Source organism: Musca domestica, unplaced genomic scaffold (assembly GCF_030504385.1).
Source record: "Musca domestica strain aabys unplaced genomic scaffold, Musca_domestica.polishedcontigs.V.1.1 1, whole genome shotgun sequence".
NCBI classification, from domain to species: domain Eukaryota; kingdom Metazoa; phylum Arthropoda; class Insecta; order Diptera; family Muscidae; genus Musca; species Musca domestica.
Window position 1 is genome coordinate 371,538 of NW_026712114.1, and position 20,934 is coordinate 392,471.

Consider the following 20,934-nt stretch of genomic DNA (forward strand, 5'->3'; position numbering starts at 1 on the left):
GGACCTGCACAGACAATTTTCTGTCATAGGCTGTAGTATTCATTACGAACTTCAAATACTAAATTTGTAATAGTTCCGGTAAATAAAGTCTCTAAAATCATCAAAATACCCAATATCGGGAGGTACCATTATATGGGGGCTATACGAAGACGTGGACCTACATGGCCCATTTTCTGTCTAAGCCGTAGTATCTATTACGAACTTTAAATACCAATTTTAAAATAATTCCGGTAAATAATGTCGCTAAAATCATCAAAATACCGCATATCGGGAGGTACCGTTATATGGGGGCTATACAAAGATGTGGACTTACATGGCCCATTTTCAATACCAAAAGTAAAATTTTATCAGACGGATAGACGGATAGACGGACGGACATCGCTAAATCGACATAGAATTTTATGCTGATCAAGAATATATGTACTTTGTGGGGTCTATAATGTATATTTCGAATTGTTACAAACGGAATGACAAACTTATTATACCATCCATACTATGGAGAGGGTATAAAAATTTCGGAATTGTAAGTCCCAAAATGTAATACCTGATTGTAAAATTGAAATTCAACTTTATTCAAATAAATCTAAACACTATGTCTGTCCTCTTTTGTTGCGTCTACGTTCTGGTCGGTTGATGGGGTAAATTGTGGCATTTTCGATTTCCGCCTAGAAGCAAGTACATCAAATTTGGTAAAATGCACTCTACAACAATGATATTTGGTACAAGATAATTTATGGAGCTCAAACATACCTCTGTCAAATTTTCGAGATCGGATCAGATTTGGATATAGCTCCCATCAATTAAAAAACTACAACAAAGTCAAGCGGCACATTTTTTACATTTTTTTAAATTTTTTTGAATGAAAGCAAACAATGTCGGAAATAGCATCAAATTTTAGAATAAGTTTAGATTTGTTCGAATTGGTCACCTTTGGCACAAATTATGGCCTTCAAAAGGCCAATGAAACCGTTACACGCTGACCGAATGTTGCTCTGCGGTATTTCGGCCAATTCCGAAGCGCTTGCTTGAGTTGATCGACTCTTTGGTATTTTTTAGTGCCAACCTTGCTTTCCAGAATACTCCAGACACAATAGTCCACCGGATTAGTATCTAGAGATTTTGGTGGTCATTGTGCGCTGAAAAAGAAGCGAAGAACCTCATCTTTTAACCATCCTTGGGTGGCGCGTGATGATTGCGATGGTGCTAAGTTCTGTTGGAATGTTCAAGTTCTGCGAGCAAAATGTTTGCGTGCCCAAGGCTTTAATACACCCTCCAGAATATTTTCGCGATAATATTCGGTATTTATTCTGATGTCATGGTCGATTAATACGAGCGGAGAGCGAAAATCGGCTGTTATGGCGGATTCGGCAGTTCACCACTTTCGGCCAAGCGAAGCAACTCTTTAGCTCTTTTGAGTATATTTTCTTTCTGTTGCGGTGTAAGTTCTTTTAAGCATTTTTAGAGTTTCAATGGTCTTACCCCAAGCACGAGGTACGCAAATATTTAGCCGCAGACCTTGGAAATTCCGAACGAATTGAAGTAGGTTGATAAAATTTTATTTAAATGTGTGTTTAGTCTACAGGACTTTTGGTAGCTTTGTTTGGTATTGAGAATGGGCTATATAGGTCTCCCATATAACTATACCTCGCTATATTCAGTATTTTGATAATTTTCATCGGAATTGTTTTCCATTTCGGAACAAAAGTACTACAGCCTGCGGCAGAAAATTGGCTTCATATAGCCCCCAAATTACTGTACCCCCCATATTCAAAACTTTGATGATTTAAGCGACATTATTTAGCGGAATTGTTTCAAATTTCCTATTTGAAGTTCCTAATTGATACTGCAAACTATAAAAGAAACTATGCAGGTCCACGTCTTTGTATAGCCCCTATATAAGGGTGCCTTCCTAAATTCGCTATTTTTAACTTTGTCATTCCGTTTGTAACTCCTCGAAATATTCATAACAGACCATGCAAAGTATATAAAGTATTGTGGATCAGCGTAAAATTCTTAGACGATCTAGCGTTGTCCGTCTATATGTACGTCAGTCTGTCCGTTTGCGTGTCTGTCTGTTTTAATCACGCTATCTTTCGAACGTATTGAGATAGAAGGCTAAAATATTGCATACAAGCATAGTTTACCAGTAGGCATGTTAAGATCGTAAATGGGCCATGTCGGTCCACGTTTTCGTATAGCTCCCATATAACGGTAACTTCCCATTATTCGGTACTTTGATGATTTCCGCAACATTATTCACCGGAATTGTTTCTAATTTGGTATTTGAAGTTCGTAATGAATACTACAGCCTAAGACAGAAAATTGTTTTTGCAGGTCCACGTCTTCGTATAGCTTCCAATATTCGGTATGATTTTAGCAACATTATTCACCGGAATTGTTTCAAATTTCATACTGGAAGATCCCAACCTAAGACAGAAAATTGTCCGTGCAGATCCATGTCTTCGGTACCTCCCCATACTCCGTATTTTCATAATTTTTGCGACATTATTCAGCGTAATTATAACAAATTTCGTATTTGAAGTTCGTAATGGGCACTTCAGCCTATGACAAAAAATTGCGTATACAAGTCCACGTCTTCGTATAGTACCCATATTACGGGTTTCATTTAAGTGGTAGTTTTCGGATTTTTTTTTCAATTTCCTTCGAAATGGTGGAGGGTATTAAAAGTTCGGACCGGCCGACCTCAGCTCATTCCTCCCAAATGCTGGAGTGTATTCAAAGTTCGGCCCGCCAACTTACTGTTTTTTTTTGGAAAAATACTGCACAGTATTTTCGCACAAAACTACAGTCCTTCAGCTGACTATCATAACCCAAGTCGCTGTGTATTCCACGGTCTACTTAAACTGTTTTTTTTTGCTCTTTCAATTTACCCACAGGCAATGGTGTTTGGCACTTCTGTTGCCTGATGTTAGTGCCAGTTGATGTTGGCATTCTTAGTTTCCTTTTCACCAACTTTGTGGCCAATGCTTCTTATGCATGACCAAAATGTATTGAAACCAATAAAGCCCAAAAAATATGTGGCCGGCCATTCGTTGAAAGACTTAACGATCGATAATTTGTATGAAACAATGGCATTTGCTTTAAATTAAAACTTAATTTTGGAAGATTTGAGAAATTTAAGTTTTGTTATAAATATGCCACCACAATTGCCGGGCAGTCAACACAGGCAGGAACAACAAAGAATTTGTGGACATAAATTATCAGATACTGTCGAATGCCCAAACGAAGTAAAAAAAATAATTTGAGCTCATTTTAATTATTCCCAAAGTAGTTTTTTTTTTTCGTATTTCCATTGTCGCTATGGAAATTTATTAGAGTTTCATGAGGTGTTACTCTGCCTCCGATGGAATGGTATTCGTCCATGGCTACAATTTTATTATTCCATCAATGTTATGAATGTGTCACTCCCGATGTGGGCAGAATATTAAATATCTTATTCACCATTCATTTGTCACCATCAACCTTATTTTCGTTTTGTTAATTACTTTATTTTTTTGTGATTTTTTTTCGGCTGGCATTCTTTTTTGTTTTCCATTTTTTTTTCGGTGGAAGAAGGTGTCGATAGAAACATTATTTAAATGCTTATTTATAGTTTGAATTGTATCGACAAAAAAGGCAATTTAAATTGTATCAATGTCATGCCCGCAAAATCGTGTTCCGTCGTTTACTTACATATGTATGTGCCGTATGTGTATGTTGCTATGTGGAACATATAAATTAGCTGGTAAAGATGGGGAGTTTTTAAATGTCTGTTTGTTAAGAAACTTTAAAGGGAAATATGTAAACGAAACAAAAGACTTAAGACACAAACTTTATGTTTTTATTATTGGCCGTGACAGTGATACGAAGTTTCTGTGTGTGTGTGTTTGTGAATCGTAAGAAGCTTACTTAGGAACCATAAGACATTCACTCATTAAGGTATCACAATCAGCCTGCTACATAAATAACCGATATTGACCATAAACTTGGAAAATAATGGGAGTAAGGCATTTATGGGGAAGACAGATTCCTCCAAAGGCTATGTGAATGAAGCCAGCCAGTAAAAGGTCTTCTGGCAAGGTCTACAAAAGAGAAATCCCACAAACACAGAATTACTTTTCGAGGTATTCCTAACACAGATGACCCGTGAAAATCATAGAAGACTTGTCAAACACCTTCTACGTAGCTTTACCGGTCATAGAATACCTATCCAACGTCTTCTGGCTATGGAAGACCAGTCCAAAACTTTGTAGCTATGGAAGATGTCGGAGAAGTCTTCTGGTTACAGAAAACCTTTCAGATGCCTTCTAGCAATATATGACCTACCAAAGATCTTCCAGGCGCATAAGTTCCGTCGAAGGTCTTCTAATTCTATCCTCAGTTTTCTGTTAAGGGAAGGCCTGTAAGAGGTCCTCTAGCCACAGAGAAAATGTCAAATGTTTTTCAGCCATAGAAGACCTGTCAAACGTTTCCTATGACCATAAGACCTGTTAGAGGTCTTTCAGCCACAGAAGACCTATTCAAAGTCTTCAGGTTTGAAGGACCAGTCCAAGGCCTTTTGGACTTGGCTTTTGGAGGTATTCCTAACACAGATGACCCGTCAAAATCATAGAAGACTTGTCAAACGCCTTCTACGCACAAATGATACTCACAGCTTTTCCGGTCATATAATACCTATGCAACGTCTTCTGGCTATGGAACACTTGTCCAAAACTTTGTAGCTATGGAAGAGTCGGTGAAGTCCTCTGGCCACAGAATACCTTTCAGATGTCTTCTAGACATAGATGACCTACCAAAAGTCTCCCAGGCACACAAGGCTTATTTGAGGTCTTCTAATTCTATCCAAAGTTTTTTTTTTTTTTTTTTTGAAAGAGCTGTAAAACGTCCTCCAGCAACAGAGAGCCTGTCAGATGTTTTTCAGCCATACCTGTCAAACGTCTCCTATGACCAGAATGTCTTCTATGGAGAAGAACAGCTTCTTGTCATCTATGGAGAAAAGGATCACCTATACTTCTATGGAGAAGAAGACCACCTAGGACCTCTTTAGGAAAAAAGACCATCTGGGCCTCTTCTTCTGGTCTTCTATGGAGAAGAATACATTCTTCTGATCTTCCATGGAGAAGACCCTCTGGTCTTCTGTGGAGAAGAGAAGACCATCTGGTGTTCTGTAGAGAAGAAAACCATATGGACTTCTGTGGAGAAGAAGACCTTCTGCTCTTCTATCGCAAAGAAGACCTTCTGCTCTTCTATGGCAAAAAAGACCTTCTGGTCTTCTATGGCAAAAAAGACCTTCTGGTCTTCTATGGCAAAAAAGACCTTCTGGTCTTCTATGGCAAAGAAGACCTTCTGCTCTTCTACGGCAAGGAAGACCTTCTGCTCTTCTATGGCGAAGAAGACCTTCCGGTCTTCTATGGCGAATAAGACATTCTGCTCTTCTAGAGAGAAGACCATCTGCTCTTCTAGAGAGAAGACCATCTGCTCTTCTAGAGAGAAGACCATCTGCTCTTCCAGAGAGAAGACCATCTTCTTCTATGCCGAAGAAGACCTTCTGCTCTTTTATGGCGAAGAAGACCTTTTTGCTCTTTTATGGCGAATAAGACCTTCTGCTCTTCTAGAGAGAAGACCTTCTGCTCTTCTAGAGAGAAGACCTTCTGCTCTTCTAGAGTGAAGACCTTCTGCTCTTCTAGAGAGAAGACCTTCTGCTCTTCTAGAGAGAAGACCTTCTGCTCTTCTAGAGAAAGGGCATTCTGGTCTTCTATGAAGAAGAAGACCTTCTGGTATTTTATGGAAAATACCATCTATGGAGATGATATTCTTGGTGTCTATGAAGAAGGCCTTCTGCTCTTCTATGAAGAAGAAGACCTTGTTGTCTGCTATGGAGACGAACTTCTGGTCTTCCATGGAAAAGACTTTCTTGTTGTCTATGCAGAAGGAGAACTTCTGTACTTCTGTGGGGAAGATCTTTAGGTTCTCCGTGGAAAAGACCTGTCTGGTCTTCTATAGAGGAGATCTCCTGCTCTTCTATAGAGAAGATTTCCTGTTCTTCTAGACAGAAGACCTTCTACTCTTTTGCGGAGAAGACCTTCTTCCTAAGCCCTTTCTGGATAATCTGTTAAAGCCCATGCAATTTTTTTTTAAAATTTTTGATCTCGTTTTTTAAAGTTTATATTCTCTTACCTCTAGCTTCATATTTCCCCCCTTTCCACATAACTGCATTTCATTGCACATTGTTACACCGCGAACCATAAATAATTGAAAATTCAATAATTTCCGAAAATTGTGCAATGCCATTTCAATAATTCGTTATACTTTCCATTATCAAAATGACAATTTTTGGGAGGTTCAAACAATGGAAATCTGTCAAGTTATGGAGTCGAAGGAGGCGAGCATAAGACAAGCGAAGCTAAGTTCGCTTAAGACAATTGCCGCCGTGGTAATGCCTGTTAACACCATGTATGTATCTTAAGTCTTTTGTTCTCACAATCACCAGACGAGGCAATAAAAGTCAACCGTAAATAAATTGTATTCAATAGCGCTACAACAACAACGAAAACTTTGACAATAAATGATACTTTGTTAAGCAGTTTATGTTTTGGCCATCATTAAAATCTCATTAATTTAACAAGGCGCAAAACAATGTAAACACCAACATAATTTAATGTACATTAAAAACAAATTGTTGGCGAACATAAATAAAATGAAAAAAAAAAATTGTTTCAAAAAGTCTTAAAAATTGAAAAAAAAAGATAAATAAAATCTCCACAAACACACTTACCTCACATAATGTACCGGAATATCCCAGCGGACAAATGCAATTGAATTTACCAATCATGTCCACACATTCGCCACCATTACGACACGGCGAATTAGCGCATTCATCAATATCGATTTCACAATCACGACCTGTTCAGCAACGGCCAGCAGCCAATATCAGCAACGACATCAACAAGTCGGCGACAACGATTTCCAGCCGATAACAAGAAACGAAAATGTAACCAAGAAAGCAAGAAGAAAAAAAAGACCAAAAATTTCAAATACCAATAAAATTCATATCAAATTATTAACGGCATAACACAAAAGCGAGAAAAAATATTGAAAGCATAAATAATTTCAACTATCGAAGGAAAAAATGGAACAACTGTCAATTACAAGCAAAATTTAAAACGAGGTTGGTGAATAAAATTAAGTGTTTGTTGTTATTGTCCGAAATATTTATGAGGGACTAGAAGGAATATTGTATTTTAGTAGACAAGTTAAGTAAAATTGAAAAACATTGTTAGATTTTTATCTGCAAAGAAGCCAGAGTTGCTGTTTATATGTGAAATGGGCATAAATTCGACAATGAGTATTCATTTTGGCCCAGAGTCCGGAATATTGTCCAAAACTGGGCCTCAGTGACCTTGAGGAAATCTCTGAAGTATTTTTAAGTTCGGACCAGAATTGCATAGTCGGTAAGGATATTTTGAGTGAAGTGAAAAAAATTTGCTTTATTCTGATAAGAACCCCCCCAACCAAAGATGGGGGTATATTAAATTTGTAACTTCCTTTTCAACAACTCCACATATGTCTAAATTATGTCATCGGCCTATTGTTGGAATTAAATATATGACCATTTTGAAAATCCATTATCCTTGAAAAATGTGTCAAGTTTGAGCAGAATATAGTCCACGTTATATGAGCTCGAGTTCTGAAATTCGGTACAATTGTCAAGGATAATTGATTTTGAAAAAGGGGTCATATATTTTATAGGGATTTTAGGAAAAAAAAAAAAACATTTTTTCCATGATTTTTAGTCCAGAAAATTTGATTTATTTTTTCTTAAAATATTTCAGTTGTAAATCATTTTTTAAAGAATCCAAAAAGTCCTTAATTTTTTTTTTGGATTTTTTACCTAAAAATATCAATTTCTTATTCCTTTCAAAATTCTTTCCAAGGAATCAGTTAAAAGTTCATGATTTTTGGTAGTCCAATAATTTATGATTTTTGGTACTCCAACAATTCACGATTTTTCGTAGTCCTTGAAAATATTTTTATACAATCCATGATAGTTGAAGGTCCTTTTAAAAACCCACGATTCTTGAAGGTCCTTTAAAAAACCCACGATTCTTGAAGGAGGAACTCAATGAGAACCAATTTTTAGAATATCCAAGCTTTTTTGACCAGTAGTTTTTTTAAAAGAGTTATAATACCCAGTTTTTTTGTTAAGTTCTTATGAAAAAAAAACTCAAAATAACTTAGTTTTTTGTCAGAAAGCGTTCTCCAAAAATATTCTCTTGTTTTCAGTAGACGGTCGTGGAAAATTGTTTGAAAAAAGGGATTTTAGGAAAAAAAAAACATTTTTTTCCATGATTTTTAGTCCAGAAAATTTGATTTATTTTTTCTTAAAATATTTCAGTTGTAAATCTTTTTTTAAAGAATCCAAAAAGTCCTTAAATTTTTTCTGAATTTTTACCTAAAAATATCAATTTTTTATTCCTATCAAAATTCTTTCCAAGGAATCAGTTAAAAGTTCATGGTTTTTGGTAGTCCAATAATTTATGATTTTTGGTACTCCAACAATTCACGATTGTTCGTAGTCCTTGAAAATATTTTTATACAATCAATGATTGTTGAAGGTCCTTTAAAAACCCACGATTCCTGAAGGTCCTTTAAAAAACCCATGATTCTTGAAGAAGGAACTCCCTGAGAACCAATTTTTAGAATATCCAAGCTTTTTTGACCAGTAGTTTTTTAAAAGAGTTATAATACCCAGTTTTTTTGTTAAGTTCTTATGAAAAAAAAAAACTCAAAATAACTTAGTTTTTTGTCAGAAAGCGTTCTCCAAAAATATTCTCTTTCTTTCAGTAGACGGTCGTGGAAAATTGTTTGAAAAAAGGGATTTTAGGAAAAAAAACATTTTTTCCATGATTTTTAGTCCAGAAAATTTGATTAATTTTTTCTTAACATATTTCAGTTACAATTTTTTTTTGAAGAACCTAAAAAGTCCTTACATTTTTTTCTGAATTTTTACCTAAAAATATCAATTTTTTATTCCTATCAAAATTCTATCCAAGGAATCAGTTAAAAGTTCATGATTTTTGGTAGTCCAAGAATTTATGATTTTTGGTACTCCAACAATTCACGATTTTTCGTAGTCCTCGAAAATATTTTTATACAATCCATGATTGTTGAAGGTCCTTTAAAAAAATCCACGATTCTTGAAGGTCCTTTAAAAAACCCACGATTCTTGAAGGTCCTTTAAAAAACCCATGATTCTTGAAGAAGGAACTCCCTGAGAACCAATTTTTAGAATATCCAAGCTTTTTTGACCAGTAGTTTTTTAAAAGAGTTATAATACCCAGTTTTTTTGTTAAGTTCTTATGAAAAAAAAAACTCAAAATAACTTAGTTTTTTGTCAGAAAGCGTTCTCCAAAAATATTCTCTTTCTTTCAGTAGACGGTCGTGGAAAATTGTTTGAAAAAAGGGATTTTAGGAAAAAAACATTTTTTCCATGATTTTTAGTCCAGAAAATTTGATTTATTTTTTCTTAACATATTTCAGTTGCAATTTTTTTTTGAAGAACCTAAAAAGTCCTTACATTTTTTTCTGAATTTTTACCTAAAAATATCAATTTTTTATTCCTATCAAAATTCTATCCAAGGAATCAGTTAAAAGTTCATGATTTTTGGTAGTCCAAGAATTTATGATTTTTGGTACTCCAACAATTCACGATTTTTCGTAGTCCTTGAAAATATTTTTATACAATCAATGATTGTTGAAGGTCCTTTAAAAAAATCCACGATTCTTGAAGGTCCTTTAAAAAATCCACGATTCTTGAAGGTCCTTTAAAAAACCCACGATTCTTGAAGGCCCCTTATAAAACCCACGTTTCGTGGAAGGTCTTTATAAAATCTACGATTCTTGGAAGGGCTTTATAAAATCCACGATTTGTGGAAGGTCTTTATAAAATCCACGATTCGTGGAAGGTCCTTATAAAATCCACGATTCTTGAACAACTTCAGAAATACTTGTTAATTTTTTTTAACAATACAAAGATTCTCGGAATTCGTTTGTAAGGTCCAGGTTTATTGGAAGGTTCATTTTTTAAGCCCACTGTTCTTAAAAAATTCAAGATTCGAAAGTATTCTTTATAAAATTCAAGATTCAAAAGTATTCCTTGTAAAACTCAAGATTCTTAAAGGTCCTTTACAAAACCCACGTTCATGGAAGTCCTTGAAAATCCAGGACTCTTGGCAATCCTTTAAAAAATCCAGGATTCTTAAAATGCACGATTCTTGGAAGACTTTGAAAATATTCTTTATAAAACTCAAGAACCTTGGAAGTCCTTAAAAAAGATTTTTTATAAGATTCACGATTCTTGATAGTTCTTGCAAAAAGTTTTTTATAAATATTTCTTTATAAAATCCTAGATTCTGAAAGTCCTTGAAAATATTTGTTATAATTGTTGGAAGTCCTTGAAAATATTTTTCATAAAATCTACGATTCGGGAAGTCTTTAAAATATTTTTTATAAGATCCACGATTCTTGGTAGTTCTTGTAAAGATCTTGTAAATAATTCTTTATAAAATCCAGGTTTCTTGGAAGTCATTGAAAATATTTTCTATAAAATTTAGGATTCTTGGAAGTTCTTGAAAATATATTTTTTATAAAATTTAGGAATGTTAGATGTCTTTGAAAATATTTTTTCTAAATCCAGGAGTCCTTAAAAACTTTTTTTAAAAATCAAAAATTACGGAAATCTTTGAACATATTTTCTTAATACAATCCACTATTCTTTGAGGTTTTGGAGTGCAAGATAGATGTACCAAAAGCTTTTTGGAAGTTTGAGGTTTAAGGTTACGAGAAGTTCTACAAATTTTATTAAACTTTTAAAATGGTATCATTTTGGTACTATGTAAACGGATAAAGCTATGAACTTGAAATTTGTTATGAGAATCAATGTTGGAAAGGAAGTTTGATACGTGAAGGTGGTTTTGGAAATGTGTACCAACTGCGAACTGTACTAAATATGAAACAGTTGTTCGTGATAAAGATGTGGTTTTTGGTATAAATGGTATTGGGTGAACTGATAGGACTTGAAATCTGAAATTTGATATTAGGGTCGTTGTCCATGTATGGCCTGGACATATGGAGATGGTCATGGAAATGTGTACTATATTTCTGAATGGTACGAAAAGTACTGACTAGTATTATATTTTTAGTATTGGGTGAAGGGTCAGAAATAAAGTTCTGAAATTTGATATTAAGATAACTGTTGATATCTGAAGTTGAGATATGGCGGTGGTATTTCCAAAACAACCGCTAAATCTAAACTTCAGATACCATCAGTTATCGTAATATCAAATTTCAGAACTTTATCTCTGACTCGTACTATAATTGTTCGAAAAGTACTAAATAGTAGTAAATTCAAATATGTAGGTGGTTGTTGAAATGTGTACCATAATAGTACGAAAAGTGCTAAATGGTACTAAATTCGGAATAGAGGGATAGTGCTGGAAATTTGAAGTCTGTTCTTTGAATCGCTGTTCATGTGTAGCCTGAATATATGGAGATTGTTTCGAAAATGTGTACTTTTTTTGTACGAAAAGTACTGAATGACACTATATTTTGTATTGGGTGAAGGAATAGGGCTGGAATCCTCAATTTTTGTTAGGAAAATGGTAATGGTAATCGTAGAATTTTTAAGAATATTCTGAGATATATTCAAATTTTATTTTTTGGGTTCTTTCCAAAAATTATGGATATTTTCAAGGACTTTTTAACAAGAATCGGGAATTTTGTAAGGGATTTAATGATCGAAATTCATATGGTTGGTGAAAAATTAAAAATTTTCTATTTAAACCATTTTATCGACTTCTTCCCATTCCTTGACATACCATACCCATTAACAAATATTTAAATTCAACTAAAAATAATTCAAGTTTTTTCCCCCAAAAAAACAAGTATTACTAAATCAGCCAAAAATTTAAAACAACTTTGAATATTTTCTCAAATTTTAAGATTTTTTTCTCGTTCAGTTCACAGCCAATTCGAGTAACATATGAATTTGGAATCCGGCTAAAATGTAACACAACTACGCCAACACAAACAAGTCGTTATCCCCGCCAAAAGGCAAATGCAATACCGTGTGGCATTTTCAAAATCCTCTAAAAAAAACAGAAAGCCAACCAAAAAACCAAGTCAACAAACAAAATCGTCACACCGATAACCAACTGAACTGGCAAAATGATCTACACTTGTTTCGAGAGCAAAAAAAAAAAATAATAGTTTATTTGATTAAGCCTCCTTTGTGGCTAGCCGGATGGCTGGCTGGCTGGTTGGCCATCGATTTGTGCAGATAAGTTGTTGCATTTGTTTTTTTTTTGGTGTTGCATCGATACATACCTGTAAATCCAGTTGCACACAAACAGCGATAATCATTAACCAAATCTCGGCAAGTGGCACCGTTTTTGCATTGGCCCACGCAATCATCGAAATCGGTGGCACACGTTGGACCACCCCAACCCTCAAGGCAAACGCATGAAAACGAGCCGGGCAGATTAAGGCATTGGCGGGCATTTACACAGGGTCCCATCATGTTGGCCGTTGTAAAATTGCCAAGGGTCGAGGAGGTGGATGAAGTGGACGATGAAGTACTTGAACTGGACGAGGAGACCAATCCGGCATTTTTTTGCTGCGATGGTGGAGGATAACTCATTTCGCATTCGTTTACATCCATTTGACATACATCGCCTGTCCATTCGGTGGGACAAACACAACGGAAACCGCCGATTAGATCAATACAAGTGCCACCATGCTCGCAAGGTCCACCGGCACATTCGTCGATATCTGGAAAACAAGATCAGAAACGAATGTTAAACTCTGTCGATGGTTGTTATGGGCAAAAAAAAAAATGGAAAAATGTGGTTGGGTGCCATGGAAATAGCCATCCTAAACGACACACACACACACGATTAAACAAAATTCAAAAAATTGAAGAAAGAACCAGTAAAGAAAGTCTTAAAGTCGAGCGGGGCCGACTTTATGATACCCTGCGCCACTTTGCTAATTTAGTAGAGCTCCACATAATAATTAAAAGTTTTTATGGGAGAATTCTATCATACACGCTATGATTATAATTTAAAGTTTAAAAGGCTAAATATGCCGAAGCATTTGTATCTTTAAAATGAGGACTTGTGTGGGAGCTATATCGAAATCCGAACCGATCTCGATAAAATTTAGCAAAGGTATTTCTAAGCTGTATTTGATATATTTCCCTGAATATCGTTGTTACGGAGTGCATATTACGACTGTGGGTAACAAATGTAACAAATCGGATGAACAACATATATGGGAGCTATAGGTATATCTGAACCGATTTTCACTAAATTTAACATAGTAGCTTCTAGACCCAATTCGGTAGTAAGTACCAAATTCCATCCCAGTTGGACAAATATTAGACGTTTGGTGCACAATAAAAGGTAAATCGGACGAAGTTATATATGGGAGATATATCCAAATCCGAACCGATCTCGATAAAATTTAGCAAAGGTATTTCTGAGCTGTATTTGATATATTTCCCTGAGTATCGTTGTTACGGAGTGCATATTACGGCTGCGGAGGACTAAAATAACAAATCGGATGAACAATATATATTGGAGCTATAGCTATATCTGAAGCGATTTCGATCAAATTTGGCATACTTATTTTCAGGCCTAATTTGGTTGTATGTGCAAAGTTCCATACTATTCGGGCTTATATAGACACGTTTGGTGCACAATTAAAGGCAGATATATATGGGAGCTATATCTAAATGTTTACCGATTATCTGCAATTTCAATAGGGTTCGTCCTTGGGCCAAATAAATGATTTGTGCAAAATTTCCTCTGGATCCGGTAATAAATGCGAACTGTGCTTTGTTCACAAAAATACATGGACGGACGGACGGACGGACGAACGGACATGCATAAATCGACTCGGAATGTGATTTTATGCAGATCATCAAAAGGAACTATGGGTCTATCTCGTTTCCTTTTGCCTGTTACAAACAAATGCCCAAAGACCTAATACCCTGGCCACCTTGTGGTGTAGGGTATAAAAATGAATAAAACTCTTTGAAAGAAAATAATAGTTTATTTATGGGATTTAACAACTGGCTGGCTCTTGGTTCGTTTGGAGATTTACAACAAAACGCTGTCAATGTTTGTTTTTTCCTACTTCAAGTGCAGCATCTTGGGCCACAACATCATTTTGGGTGCTGCCAACAACCATTGAGATACGCAAGTCAACCAACATCACTCTCACACACACACACACACTGACGATGATGTCCGTGATGACGACGACGACTTGAGTGATGTTTTCAAAACGACTGGAGACACTTTTATCAATTTCATTGAAATCTCTGTGTTTACCAACCATTCAGCCGATCAACCGGTGTCCGGATTCTCTCACAGTCATTGAAAATCGTTTCCATTTGTATCTGTTGCGTGATCAAAAAGCAAACACAATTAGCTAAGTAAAGTGCACACACACACACAGAGCAACAAAAGGAGGATATGTCTGATGGTGGCCAGATGAAGAGCCAGCGAGCTAGAGTGTGTGTGTGTGGGGCAGCCAAGGCATTTGTTGCTGTTGCGTCTGGCATTAGACTATTGATTTTGATTTGTTTGTTTAATTCTTGAAATGCATTTATTTCCATCGTTATGCAGATAAAGAAGTCATTTTTCGTTTGTGGAATGAAGTTGGTCGGCGAAGGGGGCTTTTTCTTCGAAACGAAAGACTTAAGACACAAACGTGATAATGAAAATTGTAATGCATTTTTATCTGTCGGACTTTTAAGGAAATATTTTCCTAAGCTGTTCGTTTTTATTATAAAGACGCTTACAAAAATAACGGAATATTTAAAATACCTTAGGTTTGGTGAGTGGGTTTCCAACATATGGATGTTTACATTTAAACGGTTCTCAAAGCACCAATGTATATTCATAATTAAGGGCCGAAAAACGTATACAGATCATATATATCTTTGTGGGATCGAAATGGTATATTTCAAGGTGTTATTAACAAAATAAAAACATTCATATACCCTGCATGCAATAGTGGTGGACACCGATATGCCCAGGGTATAAAATTCAAAATGTTGAACGAACATTTAAAAGATTTTTATACCCTCAGTCGTATGGCTTGAGAGGGCATATGTACCATTTGATGCGGTCAAAAAGTGTCTAGTCGAAAAAACGATCTTAGACCGTAGGTCACTTTAGACCAAAGCCGTTTCAGGACATTTGGAGTCGATCTAGCGATGTCTGTTTGGCTGGTTGGTTGTAGCGCACGATAACTCTCGAAGGGAGTATCCGATTTGATCCAAACTTGGCACATCGTTATATTATTGCCAAACTTAGATCGAGTTCGGAGATGTACAATATCGATCCACTCCTTCTGGTAACCCGCCCCCTGGTATACAGGGTGATATGAAAAACCTGCAACCAACTTCAGACTGCTGTCATTTCTAAGCCACTCGTCTGACAGTTGTTAAAATTATTAAAGTGACAGCTTATTATATTGTTTAAAAGCGTACAAAAGCATTTTGATGAAAATTTTCCAGAAAAAAAGTTATTTGTTATGGAATTCAAGCGTGATAGTGTGATTTCTTTATATTTGGCTGGAAAACCACAAGTGGCTAACCTTAGAGCACTCCAGCATTTAAATGTGAATAAATCTTTTGTGTCTCGTAACATCGCTCGTTATCGTGATACTGGTAGCGTAACTCGACGTTAAGGAAGTGGACGGAAGAAAACAGCAACATCAGCAGAAATGGTTCGAAAAGTAAAGAAGCGACTTGTCCGAAACCTGCGTCGCAGTGACCGAAAAATGGCTCGTGAGCTGAACAAATCCAATATTCCTTTTGGCAAATATTGAACAATGAGCTGGGGTTAAAGTCCGAGCACCGCAACAGAAAGAAAATTGACTCAAAAGAGCTAATGAGTTGCTTCGCTTGGCCGAAAGTGATGTGCTGCCAATTCGGTTTTCTCCGATGAGAAAAAATTTGTTGTCCAGCAATTTGTAAACAAACCAAATGATAGTGTTTACTTGCCAAAGAGGTCAGCTGAAATCGTGCACCTTCGGTTGGGCACCAGAACTCAAGCGCAGGCCATGGTGATGATGTGGGCCGCCATAACAGTCGATGGTCGCCCTCGGCTCGTATTGATCGATCGTGGCATCAGAATAAATGCCGAATATTATCGCGAAAATATTCTGGAGGGTGTATGAAAGCCTTGGGTATGCAAACATTTTGGCCGCAAACCTTGGACATTCCAACAGGACTCAGCACCATCCCACCCAAGAATGATTACAAAATAAGGTTCCTCGCTTCATTCCCAGCGCACAACGACCACCGAAATCTCCGGATACAAATCTGTTGGACTATTGTATCTGGAGTATTTTGGAAAGCAAAGTTGGCACTAAAAGATCCCAAAGTGTCGACCACCTCAAGCAAGCGCTTCGCCGGGAATGGGCCAAAATACAGAAGAGAAACATTCGGGCAGCGTGTGACGGTTTCATTGGGAGATTGAAGGCCATAATTCGTGCCAAAGGTGACCAATTCGAACAAATAAAATTTTAAACAAGTTAAAAATCAGTATGTTCGGCCGAACTGTTAATACCCTCCGCCATTTCGAACGAACTTGTAGATATTCAAAGAATAAAATCCTAAAAAAATTCTCTTAAATATCCGGTATATATAGCCGTTATATTGGACCTACATAGGCATTGTTTGTTATAAGCCATTACCATATTCAACTTCGAAACTTGAAATAAACGGTGACTAATGTAGCTAAAATCATCAAAACATCGTGTATAGGGAGGCACTTTTATATCGGAGCTGTGCGAAGTCCTGAACCAGCATAGACAATTTTCTGTTACAGGCTGTAGCATCCATTACGAACTTCAAATACGACATCTCAAACAATTGCGGTGGGTATTGTACCTACAATCGTGAAAATACCGAATATAGGGAGGTACTGATATATGAGGCCTATACAAAGACCTGGACCTGCATAGACAATTTTCTGTAACAGACTGTAGTTCCCATTACGAACTTTAAATACGTAATTTGAAACAATTCCGTTGAATAATGTCGCTGAAATCATAAATATACCGAATATAAAGAGGTACCGTTATATGGGGGCTATATGAAAACGTGGACCTACGACATTTACGAACTCAACCTGCCTACTGGAAAAAAACATGTGTGCAAAATTTTGGCCTTCTATCTCAATTCGTTCGAATTGATTACAGACAGACAGGCGGACATTGCTAAAACGATTTAGAATTTTACGCTGATCAAGAGTATATATTCTTTGTTGGGTCTGACATAATTATTTCGAGGAGTTACAAACTCCATGAAGTACCTTCCCACAAAGGGTCAAAAATTAAAATAACACTAACTCTGTGTTTTGAAGATTGTATATATCGTTCCAATTCTTCTGGTCAACATGTTGAATATCATGCAGCTCATAAAAGGCGATATTAATATCCGATTCCATTCAGACTAAACACAGCTCAATATTTTTATTAACTCAAGACCTGTTATAAAAATGGTAGAGGTCGGACTCTTCCTTCTCTTACCTATCTCACAAAGGGTCAAAGCGATTATAAAATGCGAAATAAGCGTCTAGTTCTCAATATATTTCACACATCCCATTATTGCTAGTAACACAAGATCTGATGCGAAGATGGGCTATACCGGCCAACTCCTTCTGGTACCGACCCCACAGAGGTTCAAAATGCTGAATATCCATAAAGCTCATAAAACACCAAATTAATATCCGATTGCATTCAAACTTGGCACATCTCAATATTTTCGTCAACTCAATATCTATTACAAAGATGGTAGATATCAGACTATTTCTTCTGGTACCTCCCCCACAATGGATTCAAGATTTTGAAAAATAAAACGCTCAAAGAAATGGAAATAACCATCCAACTCTCTTCAAATTTCACACACACAAACTTTTTTGCTAACACAAGATCTGTTCTGAAGATGATATATATCTGCGAACCCCTTCTGGTACCTCACCCACAAAGGGTCACAATTGTCAATGCTTTTGGCCCATTCCTTCGGAACCTATGCCATAGAGGGTAAATCATTTTTGACGTAGAGCATTGATTTTTTGCAATTACGGTGGATATATAGTACTTCATTTATAGGCCTTTCAAAAGGCTTATCATCCATCGGATGATCCTTCCGAAGGAATAGACAGTTGAGGTCTTCTAATGAGATTATGACGCTTTCGTTTTTAAATCAACAGATTTATATCCAAACATCTCTTCACCTCGAATAAGCTTTTTAAGACGTCTGCCCTAACTTTTCAACCCCCTTCTGCCTATAAGTGAATTTATATATATCCACCGTAATTGCAAAAAAATCAATGCTCTACCTAAAATGTACTCATTATTTACACATAATTACAAAGCCATGATCTCAAAACGCCACAATTTATGGACAAACCATAACTCTTTTTTCTTTAAATAAACACTTACATGAAAATGTTTCGATCATAAATAAAATTTAATGTGCAAAAAAATGTTCGAGAAAAAATGCTTTAATTTCAAATTAAACAAGTTTTAATGGAGATTTAAAGCTGTTATGGTTATAAAAATCACATTTCTATTTTGTAATGGAATTATGAATACAATTTTTTGATTTTTCAAACAGCATTTATTTGAAAGTTTAATTTTCTGTTTTGTTTTGCTGCTATTAACAAATTCATATGTAATGATTTTGTTTTAGTTTGTTTTTTTTATGTTCAGTTAATTTCTTTGGCGAATTATTTTTGTGGCAGGAGATATGTGTTTACAATTACGTTTAATAGGGTGGAGTGAAAATAGTGTGCAGAAAACGACCAATAATCTAAAGGGAAATTTTAATATGATTTTATCTTTGACACTTGGGTCCTGGTAAATAAGAAACTCTTTTGGATCAAGTTGGGGGAAAATATTCGCGCTTGAGATTCTCTGAAGGTGGGAAACGAGAAGGAACTGTATTCAACATGTACTAACATTTAGGATTCCTATCTTCTAAAAGAGAATTCACAAAAGATTAGAAAGGTTACTGATTTATTATGCCGATACGGGTCTTCGTCTGGAGTTTTCAAATGTATGCAAAGTTATGAAGGCACATTAGGAAGGATAGGATAGGAAATATTGTCAAAAACTTCCAAAAAGGTGGAAAAAAAATAAGGTAAAATTTTTCAATAGAGTTTCACAAAATTCAGGTGAAATGTGAGGAAAAATCTTCGGTATTCGACCACGTTTAAAATTGTAAAGGTTGCGGTTTAAATTTGTCAATAGGGATCCTCGGCATTATTTCTAGAAATGTAGACAATGTTATGGAGGAAAGCTTTCTGAAGGAAAGCAGTAAAATATTGTCAACAACCTTCTCAGGAGGTGGGAAAAACACGGAAAACGAAAATAATTCAGTATAAGTCCACGATTGAAGAAAACCTTTTGGATGTTCGGCAGGTGGTAGAAAGACTGGAGGAAATATACTTATTCTGGAAAGATTGGAAAGGTTGCGGATTAATTTTGCCAATACAGTTCCCCGTCTGGAGTTCTGAAAATGTAGGCTAAGTTATGGAGGTACAATGTCTCTGAGGGGGAAGAAATATTGTCGAGAACCTTCTTAGGTGGTAGGGAAAATATGGATGAAGGAGAACAATTTCCCGAAGGAAGAAAACGTATAAAAATGTTTCGATATAGAACCTCATTTTGGAAATTCGGCAGGTAGGAGAAAGACTGGAGCAAATAGAAACATGTTTTTGATATTCGGCAGTTAGGAAAACGACTGGAGAAAAATATACTATGTAGGACCAAGATTTGGATATTCGGCAGGTAGGAGAAAGACTGGAGTAAAATATACGATATAGGGCCACGTTTTGAATATTCGATAGGTAAGAAAATGGAATGGAAAAAATAGACGATATAGTCCCACAATTGTTATACTCAGAAGGTAAGGAAAAGTCTGGAGAAAAATTGACGATATAGGTGCACGACTGTGACAAGTAGGAGGAAGTCTGAAGAAAAATAGACAATATAGGTCCACGACTGTGATACTTATAGTAGGTAGGGAATATGTAGGGATTTATTGCCAATAAAGGTCCACGTTTCGAATACTGGGAAGCTCCGTAAAAAATTGTCGATAAATATAGGTCCATGATTAAGAAATTTAATGGGGAAGTAATATGTGAAGAAGAATTGCGAACAAAGGTCAACGTTTCGGATACTGAGATTGTAGAACAAGGTCTGGAGAAAAATAAACAATCAGCAAAGCTCTACGTTTTAGATACTGAAAAGGTAGAGCAAAGTCTTCCGAAAATATATCAATATAGGCCCATGTTTAGGACTCTCAGAATGTTGAGGTAAAAAATAGACTGGACAAGGAAGGTGGCAGAATTTGTGGTATATATAGGTCCACATTCGGGATACTGAGAAATAGGATGCAAATGTGCAGAAAAATTTCAAATAAAGATCACCGTGGAGAAAGAATGTCAATTTTGGTCTACGTTTTGAAAACGCAGAAGATAATCGAAAGTCTGGAGAAAAATTGTCAAAACGGGATTCCAAAAATTTTAGAATTTTTGGAGAAAAAGTTCCAACATGGATCCAAATTTAAGATTCGTGATAGGTCGGTCCATTCTCTAAAGTTAAGGAAGCTTAAGAGAAAATTTGTCAATATTGGTCCACATTTAATATTCTAAAAACGTAGGAGAAGTTGTCAAGAAGTTATCAATATAGGGCCACTCTTAGGATTCTCAAATGGTAGGGACATTTTGTGCTGAAAAATTGTATTTGTAGCCCCATGTTTGTCATTCTCAAACGGTAGAAAAGGTTGTGGAGGAAGAATTTCAAAATAGTTCCACATTTTGGATTCTTAAAAGCTGGGAAAAGTTTTGG

At 35.9% G+C, this 20,934-nt stretch overlaps 1 protein-coding gene across 1 annotated transcript in view; it reads right to left on the reverse strand.

Moving 5' to 3' along the window:
* LOC131806485 (protein serrate-like) overlaps positions 1-20,934 on the reverse strand; it is a 95,327-nt gene that overhangs the window by 35,179 nt on the left and 39,214 nt on the right. The window contains exons 9-10 of the mRNA XM_059130634.1: positions 12,385-12,828; positions 6,776-6,903 (exon numbers count right to left, since the gene is read on the reverse strand). Of these exons, the coding sequence (XP_058986617.1) occupies positions 6,776-6,903; positions 12,385-12,828 (572 nt within the window). The remainder of the gene's footprint in view (positions 1-6,775; positions 6,904-12,384; positions 12,829-20,934) is intronic.